Source organism: Bidens hawaiensis, unplaced genomic scaffold (assembly GCF_021521415.1).
Source record: "Bidens hawaiensis isolate Kalapana, Puna unplaced genomic scaffold, B.hawaiensis_p1.1 tig00419581_1, whole genome shotgun sequence".
Lineage (NCBI taxonomy): Eukaryota > Viridiplantae > Streptophyta > Magnoliopsida > Asterales > Asteraceae > Bidens > Bidens hawaiensis.
The window spans coordinates 44,236-66,714 of record NW_027504907.1 but is presented as its reverse complement, the minus strand read 5'-3'; the positions used below and the strand labels follow the sequence as shown (position 1 = coordinate 66,714).

General features: G+C 32.1%; 1 protein-coding gene across 1 annotated transcript; it reads left to right on the top strand.

The window, feature by feature from the left end:
* The first annotated feature begins 7,196 nt into the window (after nt 1-7,196).
* On the top strand, nt 7,197-12,929 carry LOC143609363 (protein FAR1-RELATED SEQUENCE 5-like). Its single transcript, XM_077084131.1, has 4 exons — nt 7,197-7,782; nt 8,004-8,623; nt 8,886-9,124; nt 12,752-12,929. The coding sequence occupies exons 1-4, from the start codon at nt 7,197-7,199 to the stop codon at nt 12,927-12,929; spliced, it is 1,623 nt and encodes a 540-aa protein (XP_076940246.1).
* The last annotated feature ends 9,550 nt before the right edge of the window (nt 12,930-22,479 follow it).

The window sequence follows — 22,479 nt, the reverse complement described above, 5'->3', positions numbered from 1 at the left end:
TATAGCAATATTGTATTCAAATTAAAAAGAATAAAATGTTCGTTTTTATGATAAAACATTTTTTTAAATATTTAAGTATGAAAAAGTTATAACTATTTGAAATTGAGGTTATTTTAAAAAATATAAGGATAATTCTGCATAATAATAGCAAAGTTTGAAAAGTGGTCAAATTAAATTACTAAGCTTTAATGTTTTATTTAAATTTAAATTATAGATTTTAACATGTTTTTTTAATATTTTTCTTCTATTTTTTTTGTTTCATTCAAGAAAACATTTTTATATTAATGTTGACAGATGACGTGGATTTTAGGTATATTTTTAATATAATTAGCATGGCTTTTTATATTTTCTAATATAACTACATATATATGAAATCTTGACGTCACATCTTGTCCTCTATTTAATTCTTGACATAAAAATATTCTGACAATGGCTCAATATAGATTAGGGATGGGTAAAATTGGTACCGATACCTATTAGTATTTTCGGTACCGGTGCCGGTCTACCGAGCTCATCTCTAATAGATTTATAGAGTGGGAAAGGGGAGAGATAGAGAAACAATCTACCTATACTATTAAAACAATAGACTTTTTAAACACATGTCATCTACCTAGTGGTCCATCACTATAGTTTCCATAGATACAAAGGCTTTTCAAATTTTCTTGGTAATCTACCTATACTATTAAAGCAATAGACTTTTTGAACACATGTCATCTACCTAGTGGTCAATCACTATAGTTTCCATAGATACAAAGGCTTCTCAAATTTTTTGGGTGATTCAAAAATAAATAATATTAATTAAAAGTAAACAATTCAAATCATATATTAATGTTAATAATAATTATTGTGATTATAACACTCCAATAATTTTAATGGTGGTCAAATCTTTTATAAATATTTAATGGAGGTTATACTTTATTTTAGTTATTGAAAATTTTGTTAACTTTGGTATTATTAAAATCACAATAAATTTTACAATTAAGAAAATCATCAAGGATTTTAAATGACTTTAAAATTTAAAATGGAAGAAGTCAATGCTAATTATGTTCTATTGTCATGGGGTACTCGGCTCTATAAACAACACCATCATCTTCTTTCCCCTTTATCCTCTCCATGAGAAAAACTACTCTTGTTCAATTTTTCGATCAAGGTCTTATTATTAGAGTTATACTCAAGCGTGGTACAACGATTAAGGTACGGTTAGCCTATTAATGTTATTTTTCTTATCGTATCGTTAATTTATATGGATTGTTTATTGATTGATATGAATTATTGATTACGAATCGTTTATTTATTGATGCGAACTACCGATTTCGAATTTGATTTTGATTTCTTTTGAATTGCTATGATACGTTTTGGACCCTAATGTGAAGAATTGTTTCGATATTGGATTCCATCATGTGTTTTTGACACCTTTTGATTTACTTTAGCCTACTATGATGTTTTTATCGTATTTGTAATTTATATGCTAAATTTATAGCATGAATTATTTGTTGATTTATGAGAACCATTGATTACAAATCGTTTGATATGAACCATCGACTACGAAGTTGATTTTGATTTTAATCGAATTGTTATGATAAGTTTTTGGGCTCACCTACGAATAATTTTTTTGATATTGGATTTCATAACATGTTTTGACACGTTCTGCGTTTATCATTTTCGTTATTTTTCTCATGAGAAACGTGAGTGAGTTGAGGCGTATAGATCGATCACCGGAAAAATACATCGTCTTACTACTGAATGTTTATAGATTAGTCATAAGAATATTGAATATTGAATTATTGGAGGCGTTTGTATCAATCTTCTGAGAGAAAATAACATCTTAACCACGTCCTCAGGAAACCATATGACATCGTTATGGATTTTATATTTTTATTCATTGGTTGAGAAATTTGACATGGAATTATTGTTTATGAGATTGATCAAAGTTACGAATTGATATGCTATAAGTGCAAATTGATAAAATGTATTATAAGTTGAAAGTTTATAATTTATAATGTCTATGATTTCGTTATCCGCTCACATTAGGTATTCAAGATTATCCATGAAGAATCGACCGAAGGCTTGAGAAAATATTAAAGATCAAGAGTTTTAGAGAAATAAATAACGTCTTGCACTCATTTTTGTATTTATTGTAAAATTATAATGTTTTATCATTAATGATAAATCTTTAATTCTAACCAACTATAAAAGTGGCACGTCAGCCCTAGCACGGGCGGGGTGTTACAACGATATTCAACAAAATAGTAACTTCAGACTAATGAAGTCGTTAGTCAATCACATTGGTTATTGTGTATCAAAATTTAAGGCACAAACGTTGTATGGAATTAGAGAAAGAAACCTATTTTCTTCATTAAAAAAATTCAAATAACCTTAAATACTAAAATACTTAATAAATTCAATTTTTGGATTCGTTAGTCAACCGGTATTGTCTACATAAAAATGAGAAACAAAATATGTATCTAATTATACTAATAGACTCATTTCCATTGTTAATTTGGGACAATCTCATAGAATAGTAACCTATTTGGCCCATCTTTGTGACATTTGGCAAAACATCATTTAATCATCTAAATTAATATCATTTAACCACCTTAATTATTTTTCATTTTGTTTTTCAAATTTGTTTACAAGTTCTCAATTTGAAATTAAAAATTATTATTGTTTTCTTAAACTATCTTTGTTAATAAGAATTATTAAATAAAAGATTAATATTAATTTTCATGATTTTAACACCTTTACTTATGAGTTTACTAACATGATTTTCCCCATAATATTTAATTTTAATTAAAAGAATTGTTTTTTAATGAGGTTCTTTTATAATATTATTTTAAAATTTTAATATAACATTCCTTTGTTTTTTACGATTTAATGGCTTATACAACATAAAAGTCTTTTTTTTACTATAATTGTAATTTCCATTGTATTCTATAAAAAAAATTAATATAACATGCTGAAAAGCTTAGAAACTAATTTTTATGTAATCTTACTATCCTATGCTTTTTTTTATTAAACTTGGTTTATTTCACATAAAACTAAATGTTTAAATGTTATAAGTTTTGGACAACCATCCAACAACGGTATTTTTCATTATCGGTCATACGATGCTACATGCTTATGTACATTTAGATAAATACCTTTTAGGAAAAATACATGTGAATGTGATCAAAATAACTGATGGTCACCACTATCCAAAACCTTTAATGGTTTAATGTTTGTTTGGGATATTGTGTTGCTTTGAAAAAGTGAAGCCAAAATATTTGAAGGTCGCTACTATTCCTAACCTTATAATGGTTTCATGTTGTTTGGGATGCTTTGCTGCTTTGAAAAAGTGAAGCTGTTTTTATATTTAAGATAATGTTTTTCTATGTTTTAAAGTATCTTTTCAATTTTTGTGGATTAACATTGTTTTAAACTCTTAGAATCCGGTGTGTTGCTTATCTTTGTTTTAAACCTTTTCAATTTATATTGCTTTATAATATAATGCTTTATATTAAATTTTTGTATTGTTTATTTAAGTATTTGTATGACTTGTATCAATCTTTTTTTTAAACACTATTCTTCTTAAAAATATAAATCCCTATATCAAATTTATATTAGTACTAAATAATTTGTGTTTTTAGTAATAATCGTGTGTTATTAGTAAGAAAAGTTTGATTAAATAAATTTTAAACATTATATACAAGGACACATTTTAGAGATTTATGTCACACTTCAAGATTAAAACTGGAGATGGAGTCTATTTTCTAATATTTGATGAAAAAGGTAACTAAAAATGTTGTATATGAAGAAATTTTTATAGATTAACGAGAATTTACCATCTAATTTTTTTTCTTTTCTTTATTTTATGAAAAATTTATTTTATTTAACGTTGTAGTACATATTTTTTATTTTAAGAATCTTTTTTATTTTATTCAACGTTGTAATACATTTTCATATTCATTCAACTCATACCAAATTATTATAAGTATTTCACATTATTTTATTCTTTTTTTAATGTAGTTTACTCAACCCGTGTATACACGGGTGTTTAACCTAGTTATACTAATAGACTCATTTCCATTGTTAATTTGGGACAATCTCGTAGAATAGTAACCAAGTTTGGTGAGTGTTTCAATCAAGTCACTCATTCTAATTTTTGTACTAATTTGGTCACTTAAATTTAGAGAGATGTTCTAATCCTAGGTTTTTTTTACCTATATAATAAGTTACCATGTTTATGTGGCATTTTTTTTTCTTTTTTTTTTAAATATTTACATGTAATATATCATTTAATTTTTATCTTTAAAATCTCAAAATAATTGCCTCCACGCCTAAACCCATAGTCCAGTTCCAATTTTCAGCTCAAAAAGCAAATTAATACATGCATTTCATTACGAAATTGAAGAAGCCGGAATTAAAATTGGCGACAATGGACTTTCATATGTAATTTTCCCTACCCGAAGACAGCGTATGAATTCTCTTCCATACCAGCGGAGAAAAGGAGCAGGTTGTCAGACGGAGTGTTTCCGGAGAAGACGGAGTTTTTGGTAAAGACGATGGGAGAGGGGAGCAGCGAGATAACAGGTGAGTGCGGATGTGGTAGACGGCGATGATGGCCGGAGAAGAAACGCGACGGTGGCGACGGCGTTCCATGGTGATGAATGAAGAAGAAATGTTAGATTTCATTCACTTTGTGTTATAATCTAGGGATTTTTACATATTTCCCTTTTCTAAACCTTTAAAATTACATATTTCCTCAAAATACAAGTTTTTAATGCAAAATGTACATTGCTCTTTAAGCATGGTTTGAGGAAATATGTAATTTCAAAGTTTAGGAAGAAGAAATATATAAATGCCCCAATCTAGGGCAAAGCACTTGAATTCGTGTTACAGTTTTCTCAAGGTTGGAACATGGGCATGATAGTGGATGAAGAAGAAGCTTTTCCTATAATATATAATTTTTATAATCTTTATAAAAATAGATAAAAGGAACTACTAAATTACACGTAAACATATAAAAAAAGAAAAAAGGAAAAAAAAATGCCATATGGACATGATAACTTGTTATATAGGTAAAAAACCTAGGATTAGAACATCTCTCTAAATTTAAGTGACCTAATTGGTACAAAAATTAGAATGAGTGACTTGATTGGAACACTCACCAAACTGGGTTACTATTCTATAGAGTTTTCCCTTGTTAATAAATACAAACTACCTTCTATTATAATATCACGATTTAGTAATGTCCATATAAAAACCGATTCCAGGAAACTAATTTGGTGTTTCCTAATTATTAAGAGCTAATATTGTTTAACAACGCACTTTTTATTCATTCATATCCAGGAGAAAATATTCTTATTCAATACATAATATTGGTGGCTTAGACACTTTTAAAGTAACGATTGTCGTAAATAGTTAGTTGTGCTTGTATATTTCGTGTTAGCATTAATGAGCTATATATTCAAATAATTACTCAATGCAGTTTGTCGTGTCCTTACTCAATTCTATATTGTATATAAAACACAAACAATTGTGGCACAAAAACAGTATGGTCTTCTACTAATAAACGTATTTCTTTTTTTAAAAATTTTAAACCATCTAAAATATTCATATATTAACCAATTAACCAATGCAACTTCTGCATTCCTTAGTCAACTAGACATAGTTAAATAACAATTGATTTTTTATGTATTATTAATTATACAAAATGTAACACATATAATTAGTCAAAAATAATTAAACTAATATAACGGAATGCGTTGTAACCATCCTTTTAAATGTTGATTGACAACATATTTATAAAACACTAACACTTAATGCGAAATTCAACTTTAATTGTTTTTGTTAGCTTGTAATAAATAAAAGTGTAACATAAGATAGAATAATACCACCAACCTAAATCCAATTAAATTATTATGTTTATTTTAAGTAAATGTGATGAATAGTAACTATTATTAAAATTTTAAAGTATATTGTTTAGATATTCCTATTAAAGTTATGAATTTTTAGAAATATATTATTTTCTAAAGATATTAACTCTGCATTAGTTTACTTTCCCCAATATAATCGACAACATGTTTTTTGGTGCATTATAAATACTTAGTCAATTTGTCTAAATCTAATTACATTTAATTTTTATATAACGCATGTGTATTTTTTGGCATGATGCTTCGTAAGAACGATCGACATGATAAGTTTCAGTTATATTTTTGACAATATAATTTCTTATGTTAAGTTCTATATTATGTGTTTCCAGTATTTATTACAACATTCATTTATGATATATATATATATATATATATATATATATATATATATATATATATATATATATATATATATATATGGGGAAAGGTTATCATAAAAATAAGTTGTTTCCTAGGAAGAGTAAGAATAAATCAAGGCCATTGGATCATCCTAATCAATGATTGAGATTTAAAATTACCAAAAACCGACATAGTTTCCTAAAATTACTCTTTCACCATTATAACCGACATAGTTTTCTAAAATTATTCTTTTACCATAGGTTTTAATGCCAAATGTCAAAAATCTATTGGTTCTTACCATTCTTAGTAAACTCTTTATTCTTATTTGAACCCTTATATATATATATATATATATATATATATATATATATATATATGTTTTAATAGGTTTTTTCATGTTTCTATGATTTTACATTACATTTATTTGTGTATTTAAGTTACATAAGTAATAAATATCATGTTGTCGTCTCAAACATATATACTACAAATGGGAAAGTGAATACGGTGCTGTCAGCCGTGCAACCTTACACATAAAACCCATCAAAACTACGTAGTTTTGATTAAAAAAAAACCCTAAAAGCTAAGAACGATTAAAACACGCTTTGCTCTTTGCTCTCTGCTCTCTTCTCTCTTTTGCTTCAATATAAACCCTAGAAAGTTCAATGATCATCAACGATTAACAAGGACGGACTATGATTGAGGTTGAAGACGTGAAGGTATTTCATGTACCCCTTGAATAATCGATCAGGTTCCTGTTTCTCTCTATTTACTAAATCAAAAGGTTATGACTAGATTAGATCAGCAAAGTGGTTAATTATCAGTTTGCATGTTCAAATAATCTTAACAAGTTTGTGCACTACTCCACGTTCTGATTCTTTCTTTCACTTGTTGATTATCAGTTTACATGTTCATATATTTTTCTTTTATTGATACAGCCACATCAAAATGGATTTAGTAACAGTTCAGTTAGAGAATGAGGCTTTTGAAACAAATCTTATTGCACATATTGATGCAAATGGGTATTTGGTCACAAATAGTGATTCCAGTGTTGAAATAGAGGAAACAGAAGCCGTAGACTTGGATTCTGGGGTTGAAAAAGAAGTAACAAATGAAGTAATTGGACAGGTTTTCGATACTCCTGATGACGCATATGAATTCTATAATGGTTATGCATTTTTACATGGTTTTGGAGTACGTAAACGTGAGACTTATAAAAATAAGACAACAAACGAGGAATATCGAAGGAAATATGTATGCAACAAAGAGGGTTTTAAAGATTTGAAGTGTGATGGTTCTGCAGGAGAAGGTAAGAAACGTCGTAGGAATTTAAGGGCCGGATGCGAAGCGTTTCTTCGTATTTCAAAAGGTAAAGATGGGAAATGGTTCGTTGATGTATTTAACAATGCACACAACCATGAACTAACCGTTACTCCGACCAAGGTAATGAAACATAGGTCTCATGGGAAGTTTCACCGCTCACTGGTTTGCAAATCTCTGATGTTGGAACTTGGTCAATCCGGGTTGAGACCTTGTTAAATCAAGAATGTCGTAAATACTATGAAAAATCCAAGTGAAAATGATGTTACATCAAAACAATGTGCCGACATCTTAGGTGAACAATGAAAACTATATAAGGGTAAAGAGTTTTATGGCCTTATTAAATATTTCCAAGATAAATTACTTGAAGACCGCGACCTTTATTTGTTGTGGACTTATTTGACGATGGATCTCCTAGAAATATTTTTTGGGCAGATGGGAGATCAAGAGACTTGTATATAAAATTTGCAGACGTTGTTGCGTTTGATGTCACATATATGACCAACAAGTTTATGATGCCGTTTGCTCCATTTGTCGGGGTGAATCATCACCGCCAGTCCTTGCTTTTTGCCGGTGCGCTGTTGGAGAATGAGAAACAAGAGACTTTTGAATGGTTGTTTCAAAATTTCTTAAAGTGCATGTTTGACAAGCATCCATTGGCAATAATTACTGATCAAGACAAAGCTATTGGAAATGCAATTAAAAGAATTTTTCGAAAAACCCGACATCGTTTCTGTTCATGGCATATAAAGAAACATCAGATTGAACATTTTCGAGCACTTATAGTTCGTTATAGTGATATTGAAGATGCATACAAGCAGTGGATAAAGAGTAATACTATTGAAGAATTTGAAAATCATTGGGAATTTTTATGTGGTAATTACCAATTTGAAAGTGGGAGTTGGATAATGGAGATGTATAAGCAACACAAGTATTGGGCTAAAGCTTTCTTGAAAGATTGTTTTTTTACTGGCATGACATCAAGTGGAAGAAGCGAGAGTATTCATTCTTTTTTTGATGGATTTGTGAATTCAAATACCATGTTGAATGAGTTTGTAATCCAATATGATAAAGCTATTGCATGCCGAAGGGGTTTCGAAAACGATGAAGACTTCAAGACCATGGACTCCTAGCCAAATCTTTCTTCAGTAAATATGATAGAGAAAAAAGCAAGTCAACGTTACACTAGAAAGCTCTTTGATATATTCAAGAAAGAATGGACCGAAGCTACCTTAATTTAACCCATGAGACGATAAGCAAAACTTTAGAAGAAGTCAAATATAAGGTTGGCAACTTGATATTGATAAAATATACTAGAGAACTGTTAACTTTCGAATCTCGGATAAGATAGATGTAACCTGTTCATGTGCAAAGTTTGAAACAAATGAGATATTATGCAAGCATATATACGTTTTGAAGAAGAGGAATGTTGAAACCATTCCTGATCATTATATTTTACCTAGGTGGACACTTGATGTTAGGTATAAGTCTGATAATCACACAATTGTGCTCGAAGACACAAATAGTGGAAATGAAGTCAGTGCGTTAACTTTATGGTGTGTTCAATCAAAATTTAGAAAAGCAATCGTACATACAAGAGATTCCCCATGTGAGATAAAGAAACTAAATTCCATCTTGGTAAACTTTTTAGAAGAACAAAGTGTTCGAGCACATTCCAAACAGTTGGAATGCACTATACAGAATTCTAATATGGGAAGTTCGCAAGTAAACTTGATGCCTCAAATTTCTTCGTGATCCACAAATTAAAATAAATAATAAAGGTCGTCCCAAAAGTGCAACTAGAATCAAGTCTTCCCTCGAAGCAACAAAAAAGAAAACATGTTCTTACTGCAAGCAACCGGGTCATTACATCACCGGATGTCCGAAAAAAAAGAAGGTAAATATGTATTTACTAATAAATAGTGGTTGTTAGTATGGTACTTACATTAGTTTTTTTGTAGGACGATGAGTTAGTAGAAAGAGAAGGATGATATGTGAATCGACTTGGGGACCGAATACTTTTGTAGATTTGCTATGGTGGCACTTCTTTGAGTAGTGTATGAAATAAACTTATTTATGCCATTTTTAGATCTTTGCACCAGTTCTGATATTTTAATGGTAGTATGTTTTTTTTAACTTTTTTGAAATGAAAATGTTGCAATGGGCCAAATCTTGAAAGTTAAAGTCAAATTTGAACAGTCAATGCATAAGCCAATGTCAGATGGTCAAAAGCTTAGGCGCTGGTTAATGAATAACTAGTAAATGACCCCCGCACTTCACGGCGGGTTCTACTTCTGTAACGATTTGCTAAAAGAAGTAAACGAACCGAGTAACTATTGAGATGGCTAAAACTACCTTTTCTTGTTGGTCTTAGAAGCCGTTTGCAGAACCGCATAGCAGGTTAAGTATTATACAATATAGGGCAAAGTGTACTTATGATTTTTATTCGTCTTTTTACCAATTAGTTGACCTGCCCTTTGCTCAGCTTCGTCCGTTGGATCGCCAACAGAAAGAATTTTGTACAAAAAATTTGCATATACACAAGTTTTTAACATAAAGAATTTTGAGGTGCTCCAAAAATTTGACATGAGTTTATATTATGACTGTGTGTAGACTATAGGACTTTTTAAAATCAACAGTCCTAATCTTCACCAAAAGTGACATGAATTTTGCAGTGTCTATAAAGATTTAGCATTTGTAGAGTTGGTTTGAATGAATCTCTACTTTTACATAGTGGAAAAGAGTGCAGTTTAGGAGAAGCATTATACCAGGAGTAGACTAAGGGCATTATTTAGTTTATAAATAATTCCTTTGTTACGGATCAGGCAAAAGCAAATAAATGTGTAGGCAAAAGGAAAAGTTTTAGATTTTAAGGTTAGATTCTGCACACAGCAGTTGCAGGAGCTCTTCCAAGTCCAGCAGTGCAATGTATGTAAGTTATTCCACCATTTCGATTAACAGCTTTGTGCAATTTGTGTTACGGTTTAATATGGGAATATGGGGAAACATATGCAACATACAATCAGCATATCAGCAGTAGCAGCTGTCAAGTTGTTGGCAAGGGCATTTCTGGAAATGGATTGAAAATTGTTAAACGGGCCAGATGAAGTACAAATGGACATTGAGATTTGGAACAGTGAGTTACAGATGTTCGAGCATTTACAGGTTGCTATCGAGATATAATGCTAACGGGTCGATGCTTGATGTCAAGGACATTTTGGTCATTTGAAACATTCAAAACATGGACATAACAAAACATAACTTTTTACATTTCTTGCGAATACAATGAAAACCGTTTACATGGACATAAAAGTAACAACAAAAATTAGAAAACCTATCCAAACTATAATCAAGTATCTCCTCATTCGTCTTGTATCATCTTCACTTGCTTTTAGTTTAGCCAATCTTGACATCTCTATGCATACATTCATATGAGCAGGCATAACATGATACAAACCATTATCAACCACAATCACAATATTCATGAAGCTACCTCTTTAGCCACATTGAAGAGAAATCACCTGCACCCAAATAAAAAATGAATAGATATAGAAATAAAAATGAATAAATATATATAAATAAAAACCTAACGATGGTTAGATTAAAATCTATTCGGGCCAAAAAACCAAACCCATCATGTGGCTTGAGCATAGTATTAGTGTCAAAGTTTCTTGCTTCGGGTAAATTCGGGTTGGGCTATTCGGGCCTCGGGTCGGGCTGTTCGGGTCTCGAGTCGGTTAAAAATGACACCCCTAAATTAAATGGCGTTTCCACCAACTACAATGAAACAATCAACAATAATGCCACTGGTTTCATTATGGTTATGAAAGCCTATCAGTTAAGAATTGAATACTAGGATACAAAAAAATGAATGAACTGGATACAAAAAAATGAATGCCACTAGTTTCATCATTGTAATGTCTCCTAGAAAGTCCAACAAGGGAACTCATCATTCTAAAATGAATGAATTGAATACTAGGATACAAAAAATAAAAAGGCAAAACAAACTGCCATTATCGTTCACTGCTTTCTGCATCACACAATTGTAGTTAATTGAACTATCATAAATCAAACTGAAGCATATTCTATGTAAATATATGTTTTAAAAACGTTATTAGATAATCAATTGCAAAAGGCAAGGCCGAAATAGGAGATACAATCATAATCAAAACCTGATCGATTATTCAAGGGGTACATGAAATACCTTCACGTCTTTAGCCTCAATCTCCGTCCGTCCTTGTTAATCGTCGATGATCATTGAACTTTCTAGTGTTTATATTGAAGCAAAAGAGAGCAGCGCGTGTTTTAATCGTTCTTAGCTTTTAGGTTTTTTTTTTTAATCAAAACTACCTAATTTTGATGAGTTTTACGTGTAAGGTTGCACGGCTGACAGCACCATATTCCTTTTGAATTAAAAACATGACAACAAAACAAAAAATCAAAGCACTTCCTTTGAATTATAAAACATAACAAAATAAAAATAATCTTACGCATGTGGTACGGCATCCAAACAACTACAGTTAATACTACCAGAAAGGGTTTCAAATAAGTGATCATCATAAATTTCATTAATGATGAAAAGAAAAGGCATCAAATTGTAAAAAAGATGTCTCAACAACAAAAGTTGTCAAAAACTCAAACCATTGATGATTTTAAAGAGGAAAAGAAAAGAAGAAACTAATGAAAGAAGTTATGCTTTCTTTATTAGTTGGGTAAGGAATCATGCATCAAATATTACCCCTTTATCAAAACTCACATTCTTAAAGTAATTTGATATGCTAGTTTTATTTTGTATGCTTCATTTGTTTTCATTTTACATAATTATGGAATTGTATTACTTAACATAATGTATAATATTATAATGTGTAGTATGATGTTATACAATACAATAAACGTGTGAGACAAGTATGTGACATACAAAATAATACAATTAATATATCTCAGCTTTTCCTGAGAGTTAGTTCATCTCCGGTGTTCTCAAAAAGTTTACTGTAATGGTCAGTTGGACCTAGAACTCCTTACATGATCGGTAGGGGGGTGAGTTCTTTTGCATTGTAGGGTTGACTAATGAACCAACGAACTGAATCGATGGTTAAATTCAATTTAAAAAAAAATTAATTTTTATTTTTATGTCTTCCAAACATTGTTTAATGACCCATGGTTAATAGAATCATCCTAAACAGGTTAACACGGGTAATGGACAATCCGATTTCAGAGGAACAGTCTGTGTTTTTGGCTAATAGAAGCATCCTATACGGGCCGTTGGTGCTTAGTGAAGTTGTTGTGTGGCTTAGGCGATCAAAGAAAAAAGGTTTGACATTTAAAGGTGACACTGATAAGGCGTATGACTCGTTAAACTAGAAATTCTTAGACTCTATATTGGAGCAAATGAACTTTCCATCATCGTGGTGGAAATGGATAGCGGGAATTTTGGGTTCGGGTCGCGCGTCCATACTTGTAAACAGACATCGACTCCAGAGTTATGATGTTTTCGGGGACTCCTACAGGGAGATTTGCTATCTCCGTTTCTATTCATCATTTCAATGGAAGCGCTCACTTGCGTTATGAGATGGGCGATTGACTGGGGTATTATCGGGGACTTAAATGCGGCTCAACGGGTTTGGTAGTTTCACGCTTTATTTATGTAGATGATGTAGTCTTTTTGGGAGAATGGGATACGGATAACGCGGTTAACTTGAAAAGGATCCTACGGTGTTTCTACCTCGTATCCGGGCTAAAAATAAATTTGACAAAATGTCAAGAAATCAGACTATATCTTCAATTTCTTCAAATATAACCAGAATACAAACCCTAAATGTTCTTATTATAAAGATTTGAAGAACAGAGATGAACAAAGATTACTTATATGATAGAGAAGAAACACAAGAACTCAATGTAACAAAACAATATCAGGTTCATTCAAGATATGAAACCCTAACAGAGAGAATCGCCAAAAAACTAATAATCAAAAGAGAAATAATATTGACTACTGACTTCTTCTTTCCAAACTCTAAAAACTTATATTATGTCCAGCTGATCTTCTAGACTCCAGTCCATCAGCCCACTTGTTTTTCTTAGTCCAATAGTCAACTAAAGTCCAAATGAAGTCCAAATAGCCTAACTCATTTAAAAACCATTACATGCAAAAATAAACAACCAAATATTAAACTAACATCATATAACTTAAGAATATAAATTGGATATAAAATTGACAATTAACCACATCTTTTAACACCAACCCCCCCCCCCCCCCCCCCCATTTTAATATCCAAACACATTATATAACCCAAGCTTTTTAACCATTTCATTATGCTGACTTACCAATAGTCCTTTCCTAAAGATGTCTGCGGGTTGATTTTCAGATTTTATCGGGAGGGCTTTGACTACACCAGCTGTAATTCTTTCACGCAAGTGAAAAACAAGTCGAACTCAAAATGTTTTGTTCTTTCATGAAATACAGGATTAGCTGCTATTGACAATGCGGCAGAATTGCCACAAAATAACAAAACAGGTAGCTTAACAACCACTTTTAAATCCTTCAACAGATTAATCAACCAAATAATTTCATTGGAACAAGAGCACATAGCTCTATACTCAGCTTCAGCCGAGGATTTGGACACTGTAAGTTGTTTTTTACTTTTCCAAGTAACAAGCGAGTTACCCAGAAAAAGACAGAACCCAGTAACAGAGCGCTTAGTATCCAAACATTTAGCCCAGTCTGAGTCTGCATATGCAGTTAGCTCAAAAGAATCACCCTTCTTAAATAACACTCCTAGCCCAGGAGTCTTTTTCAATTATTTAAGAAGTCTCAAGACAACTTTCAAATGAACATTAGTAGGCGCATGCATATACTAGCTTAGAAACTGAACTGTATAACTAATATCAGGACGTGTATGGGGAAGATAAATTAACTTTCCATTTAATTTTTGATAGCCAGTTATATTACTTAAAGCTGAACTATCACTAAGACATTGACTCATAATAATATGATTCTGTTCAATAGGACTATTAACAGGTTTGCATCCAATCATGCCATACTCGGCTAAGAGTTCCAAACAATATTTTCTTTGAGACAGACAAACACCATAATCATTTTTAACAACTTCAATTCCCAAAAAGTATTTAAGAATTCCCAAATCTTTAATTAGGAAATTAGACTCGAGGGAATTCTTAGTAGCCTCAATAGCGTTAACATCACCACCAGTTATAACAATATCATCAACATAAACAAGTAAGGCTATGGAAACAAAATTTTCAGATTTAATAAACAAAGAGTAATAAGACAGAGACTATACAAAACCCATCTTTAATCATGCATCAACAAGTTTTTGGTTCCACATACGAGGTCCTTGCTTTAAGCCATATAAGGATTTTAACAATTTACAAACTCTAGTATCCTCTTTTGTATAATACCCATCAGGTAAAGTCATATACACATCTTCATGTAATTCTCCATATTAAAAAAACATTATTAATATCTAATTGAAACAAAGGCCATTGTTTTCAACGGCTAAGCTAATAATACACCTAACAATCACCATTTTGACAATTGGCGAAAACATCTCATCAAAGTCTATTCCCTCTCTTTGACTATAACCTTTTGCCACCAATCTGGCTTTATACCTATTAATTTCCTCATTTGCCTTATATTTTATTTTGTATATCCACTTGCAGCCAATTGGCTTTCTATCATTGGGTAACTCTACAAGTTCCCATGTATTATTCCTATATAAAGTATTCATCTCATCATTCATAGCATTTATCTAGTTCAAATCAGTTTTAGCCTCAAAATAGTTTTTAGGTTCTGCACTTTTATTTAAGCTAGACACAAAAGACATATTTTCAAAATATAAATTTGAGTAATTAATTACTCTTTCTAAGCCATACTTTACTTTTCCTTCAACAATGAAGTCATCCAGTTTCTTTGGAAACAAAATATTTCTACTAGACCTCCTAAGAGGCAGTTGACTATTGGTTCCCTCAGATGAGTTGACATTATCATTTTCAACCCTAGAATGATCTACCTCATTAGAACCCTCATTAGAACTAGTTGACTCAGAACCACCTGAACAATCATCAGTCCTAAAGTTGCTACTAGGTGGCTGATCAACTCTAGGTTGCTTAATGTTCACCTCCATATCATTACTGGGATTAGGGACATTTAAAAAACTATTGGATGCTTCTTCTTCAAACATATCAAAAAAATTTAAGTGATTTACTAAAACATTATCACAAGAAACAAAATTTTTTAGTAAAAATCTTTCTTTAAAAGGAAAAATATTCTCATAAAACTTTACGTCCCTTGAAAAAATAATTTTCTTATTATCCAAACTCTGCAATTTATATCCTTTTTTATTAATAGAATAGCCTATAAAAACACATTTTTCAGATCTAGATTCAAACTTATGAGAAGTATTTAAAACAGTACTAAAATACAAGCATCCAAAGTTTCTTAGATGATTTAATGTGAAACCAAACAGACACTCATATGGGGGTTTACCTTTTAAAACAGAGGAAGGAGTCCTGTTAATAAGATAAGCACCAGCTAGGACACACTCAGACCAGAAGGATAGGGGAACTCCCCTTGAAATAAAAGAGATCTAGCAACATTTAAAAGATGTCTATGCTTTCTCTCCACAATACCATTTTGTTGTGGAGTATTAGTAGATGAAGTTTGATGTAGAAGTCCATGATTCCTAAAGAAATTATGAACTTGGCTATTCAAGAATTCAGAACCATTATCACTTCTAATAACTTTTTCAGATTTACCAACTTGAGTTTTAAGCAAATTAAAAAAACTTTCAATGTTCAAGAAAACTTCATCTTTACCTTTTAATAGAAAAATCCAAACAACCCTTGTGTAATCATCGACCACAGTAAGAAAAGACCTAAATCCTTCTTTACTTCTGACTCTATAAGGTCCCCATACATCTAAATGTATAAGGTCCCCTATATTACTATGATGATCACTCAAGGGAAATGGTTCTTTGTGTTGCTTGGCCTTATGGCAAGTTTCACAAGGGTGAAAGTTACTTTTAAATTGAAACTTTAAATCATCTTGTAAAACAATTAGCAGCTTATCAGCAGGATGCCCTAACCTAGAATGCCACAAATTCAAAACATCAAAACTATTTAGACACACCTTAACAGAATTAGATGTATCACCACAAAAATAAAGACCATCAGATTGACTACCAGTCACCAGGATTTTCTTAGTGAGCAAATCCTGAAGATAACAATTATTTTCATCAAATATAACTTTAACCTTATTATCTTTAGCTAGCTTATGAACATATAGTAAATTCACATGATACTTTGGAACAACTAATACATCTCTTAAAACTATAGTTTCACTTAACCTTACACATCCTATTTTTGTCACTTTTGCATCAGACCCATTTGGATGTTTGACAGTAACATTATATTCAGACACATCAACTTGATCATAAGCACTCTTATCCGTTTTAACCATATGTTGGTTAGCCCCGAAATCAACAATCCATTCATCACTAATAAGTGATGGAAAACTACTAGTGAAACAAAAAAACTTTGAACTGAAACAATCACCAGAGAAAGCATTAAAACTATTACCTCCAATATTAGAAGTAGGAGCACCATCTCCAGACTTCTCATTAAGCAAACTAAGCAACTTTGCAACCTGGTCAGAGGTCAAAGAAATAACCGAACTAGAAGTAGACTGATCAGATTTATGAGTTATCACGTTATTAGAAACAGAAGGTTTAGTTCCTTGATTATAGTTAGAGCCTCCCCTTGGTCTAGGACCTTGGGGATATCCAACAATCTCAAAGCATCTTTCAACAGTGTGCCCAACCTTATTACAATGAGTGCATTTGAGGTTGGGGTTGGGCCCTCTGTTGAACTTTTTTTTTGAGTCAAAAAACTGATTAGTTTTAGACACAAAACTCATATTTTGAGTTTGTGTCTTGGAACAACTACCACTACTACTAGAGTTCGTGTGAGATTCCTCCCTAGAAACAACAGAGAAGGCATGTTTAACAGTAGGGAGAGGATCTATAGTCAACAAAGAAATTCTAACAGATTGGTACGCATCATCAAGACCCATTAAGAACTGCATCAATTTAATTAGATGGTTAAAATCATTAAACTTTTCTGATGCTTGGCAACTACAGGCTGGTAGCTGAACCATTACATCAAATTGTTTCCACATAGTATTGAGTTTATGATAGTATTCAGACGCCGAACTACCATTTTGACTCACATAATTAATCTTTTGGTATAAACCAAACACTACCGAACCATCAACTTATCATAGGTTTCTTTCAAATCTTTCCAAACATCAATAGCCAATTTAGAAAATACTTGCCCTAGATATAACTCTTCAGATATGGAATTAAGAATCCATGAAAGGACCATAGAATTACACCTGTCCCACTGTCTACTAAGAACATCATTGTTGATTGATTTTAAGCAAGTTCCATCAATAAAACCAATTTTATTTTTTACTTGTAAAGATAGAAGCATACAGTTAGCCCAGATAGTGTAGTTCTCTGTTCCTTTCAATTTATATTTATAATAGAGAGAGTGCTAGAATCACTTGTGTGAAGATACAAGGGATTACTAGCATCCAATTTACTAACCTCAGTAACAACACTAGAACTACCAGAATCAGTCATTTTATCAAAGAAAACAATTAAACACTTAAAGAAAGCAACACACAAGAAAGCAATAAACAGTTATGCACACTGAAGAAGGAAAAAAAAATATGGAAAGATCACACCAAAATTTTAGCAATCCACCAGTATTGATAGAAGGGAAAAACAACAAAATAATCTTTGCTTAAGATTATTCTTCAACCAGAAACCTTCAACGATCGGTAGACATAAAAGCCCCAAATCTCCTTTAAGAACACACCGAGAAAACTAGGGTTCCGGGATGAAACCCTAAATATTCAGATCAATCAGTGGAAGAGACCAGAATCACGTCAATAATAATCGACCCGAGCCTTCTTGCTCTGATACCATGTCAAGAAATTAGACTATATCTTCAATTTCTTCAAATATAACCAGAATACAAACCCTAACTGTTGGGTCTATACTTGATGGTTTGCACTTATTTAAGCTTGGTTTTGTGTTTTGTATGTAAACCTGGATCTCAGTGGGCTTTGGGCTTTTGTTGGGCTAGTATGTTGGCTACCTTATATATAGATCTCTTTGTATAGGGTTTAGTGGGTTGTTCAATTGGTGGTTTTGGCCGTCTAGTATCATTGGTGTATTAGACGAGTATTGTTGCATAGTGCTTAAGCACTCGACGTTAATAATAACGTGTGTTTTGAAGCAGTCCTGTGTGTTCTGTGTCTTCTTGATATTTGTTCTTGAATCATCGTGTGTTGGATTTCCGCACCAACATCAAGATTAGTTGATATCATATTGAAAGATCCTCCACGGGACTTACACTAACTGTTCTTATTATAAAGATTTGAAGATCAGAAATGAACAAAGATTACTTATATGATAGAGAAGAAACACAAGAACTCAATGTAACATAACAATATCAGGTTCATTCAAGAAATGAAACCCTAACAGAGAGAATCGCCAAAAAACTAATAATCAAAGAGAAATAATATTGACTACTGACTTCTTCTTTCCAAACTCTAAAAACTTATATTATGTCCAGCTGATCTTTTAGACTCCAGCCCATCAGCCCACTTGTTCTTCTTAGTCCAATAGTCAACAGAAGTCCAAATAGCCTAACTCATTTAAACACCATTACATGCAAAAATAAACAACCAAATATTAAACCAACATCATATAACTTAAGAATATAAATTGGATATAAAATTGACAATTAACCACATCTTTTAACACAAAATGTCGGGTGCATGGCACATGTGTAGGGAGTGTGGAAAAAGAGTAGATGGCGAACTTACTAAACTGTGGAGTCGGAGCAACACCATTTACTCACCTCAGCCTCCCGATGAGAGGAAATATGCATTTGGAGAAATCTTGGGACCCGCTAGTAAATCTATTTAAAACACATATCGATTTGGAGTGTAAAATTCCGGTTTTAAGCGGAATACGCCCGCGTACAACGTATAGATCACTAATATGCTCGTAACACCATTAATAGTGACAATGTATTTATTTTATTTCATAATTTCGTAAGTACACAAATAGTTTGATAACAAAACAAATAACATTACATTGGAACGGAAATAATTATTATTCATTTAAAATAATAAGCTCGTAACACATTACGTTTAAAATAATAACATTTTCCCTATGAAACGCGTGATTCAACAATCGTCATGGAATAATATTCTAGCATAATGTAAATGAAAGCAAATAATGTCGTCTCCCTGTTCCTTTAGCCGGAGCCGTAATACTAGAGGAAATGAGAACCACTAAGCGTAACAACTGAAATTGAAGCATTAAGCGGGACGAGTACGTCTCGTCGGACCCTCCCATCATGTGTATGTGTTTGCATTTGCGCATAAAAGCAGTAAACATGTTGCACATAATACATGCATGAATCATAAACAAAATGAAAGAATAATATTCAACATGAATGATATGATGCGATAAATAGGTTTGTAAATAAGTGCATAACTAACGAGATAAAAATTGGATATGTGCTACACCCCAAAAATATTAAAAGCGTAAAAAAAGGGGATTATGAAAAACTCACTTGCTAATATAAGCAAGTAAAAGTGAACTATGTGTTTAAGCGAGTTGAACCAGACGAGTTCGGTTCAACGAGCGGCCCTAGAAAATATTTCTAGGTTCAAAATAGGATTCAAGAAAATGAAATGGAATATAAGACTTGGACCAAACTGGTTGTTGGTTTAGTGTTTATGCCATTGAAAAAAAAATATATTTTTTCTTTATAATTGCTCATTTTTAGTCTTTTTGTCGTATAACATACAAGTGGGTTCATTCTAATTAATTTATAAAAACTTGGGTTATAATAAGGGTTAGTCACGTTATTAAGCTGGATTCATTTCAAGAAGAAACCTAAACGGGCCCAAAACAAGTTTAAGCGAGTGGTTCGTTTTAGTTGGACCCGAACTCAACTTTTAGGTTGGGCTCGTCTCCAACTTGTTAAAAATATTATTTTCAGATGATGTGAAGAAAAGAATTTGTTTTAGATGTTTAAGTAATGAAACTAACTAAACCATACTAAATAAGTGCATAAACGACTAGGGTTCGTTTTTGATGAACAACTACTTATGACAAGTTGTCTTCAACAAGATATTTTATTCTAAACAAACTAAACACGTCGAAAAACAATGTATGACATACCCGAAGGAAGAACAAAAAGAAAAGAGAAAAAGTCTTGAACTTCACGGTTTGACTTTTGAAAGTCAAACTTGATAATAATGCAAAATTAGCTTGAAGAAACAAAGATTTTCGTGGATTGAGGTGTGGCAAAGTTGTATGCAAGGATATGAGGGTCTATTTATAGTTGAACAAGGTCAAGGATGTTGCAAAGCTAATTTGAATTAGTCAGGAGTGTTAACGAGTGTTTAAAAGCTTTGAATTGACCATTAGACTCAATCAATTGAGCTTACACATAGATTTTTAAGCTGTAACATTAAGAATATCAACAAAACATATTAACTAGCATTCAAAATCATTCAAAATGGTGTTAAAGGGTGATTAAACAAGTTGAAAAACCAAAAATCTTGTAACAGACCCTTCCCTCGTGCTATGCAGGGGAAGAGGGCCTCTCCTCTCATGTAGCATGGGGGAGATGAGTTCAAAAACACCAGCGTAGCCGGTCGCACAACGTGTAGCACGGGGAAGGATACTTCGCGCGGAGCACCGTGTGTTTTCTTAAAGAAAACTTTTAACCCTTGACAATAACAGTTCTTGAACTTGGTTCAAATGAAATAAAGGCTCGATATTCCCAAAATACAAATTTCTTAACTAGTGCACAACATTCCAATATTGTAACATGCATAAATACTCAATAAATACTCCACTTTATCAATGATCAAAGATCCGAATTACAAAACGAATCGGGTAAACATATTCAAATACAAATTTGACAAATGCCATAGGAAGGCTAAGAAGTTGTCTTGTGGGGGCCGAGTTACAGTTATAAAATTGGTGTTAAACGCACTACCAACATATTAATTTTCATTGTTTTCCGCCATAATTATTGTTTTAGAAAAGTTGGAAAGGCTTAGGCGGGTTTTCTTTTAGGGTGGGACGGAGGACAAATAATTAGTTGGATCGCTTGGATAAGGTTGTTGCCCCATTAAAGTTTGATGGAGTTGGGTTGGGATCGTTGAAAGATGCTATCTTAGCAATGATAGAAAAATGGTGGTGCGGTTTAAGGGAGAAAAACTAGGATTATGGCATAATCTTTTGGTCCATTCATCACACATCTTGGTCATGAAAAATGATCTCGGCTAGGCTTTCGGCGACCGAACCTTGGAAGTTTATTGTAAAGATGTTTGCTGAATTGTCTTTGGCAGGTGTTGATCTTAATTCGAATATCAAATTTATGGTTTGATGTAGAGAAGAAACATCATTATGGTTGGATCTATGAATTGGAAATGAATCTTTTTACTCCTGGTTTCTAAGATTGTTCGCGTTGGAGACTGAAAAGAACTACACGGTTGCTGATCGATTACTCATGGAGTCTAATTTTATATATGGCAGTGGGGTTGGCCACGATATCGCAGATCATTACAGGAGGTGGAAGAATTTCGGAAACTGTCACACGCTAACCTATGAAAGAATATGCCGGGACATGACTGATTGCACAGCAGCTCACAAAACACTATTAATAATAATGACAATAACTAATTAATTTATTTCATAAATCGAATTACATCACAATACAAACAGAAACAATTCATCTTACAAACTAGCTTTTTATTTAATAACCCTAAAGTCAAACCAAATGTCTCCTCAAACATCAA

Excerpts from the sequence above, each read along its gene's own strand:
- LOC143609363 (XM_077084131.1), top strand. The coding sequence starts at position 7,197 with ATGGATTTAGTAACAGTTCAGTTAGAGAATGAGGCTTTTGAAACAAAT. Across the intron at positions 7,783-8,003 it reads TCAATCCGGGTTGAGACCTT|ATGGGAGATCAAGAGACTTG; the intron begins GTTAAATCAAGA and ends TTTTTTGGGCAG. Across the intron at positions 8,624-8,885 it reads ATACCATGTTGAATGAGTTT|AGAACTGTTAACTTTCGAAT; the intron begins GTAATCCAATAT and ends AAAATATACTAG.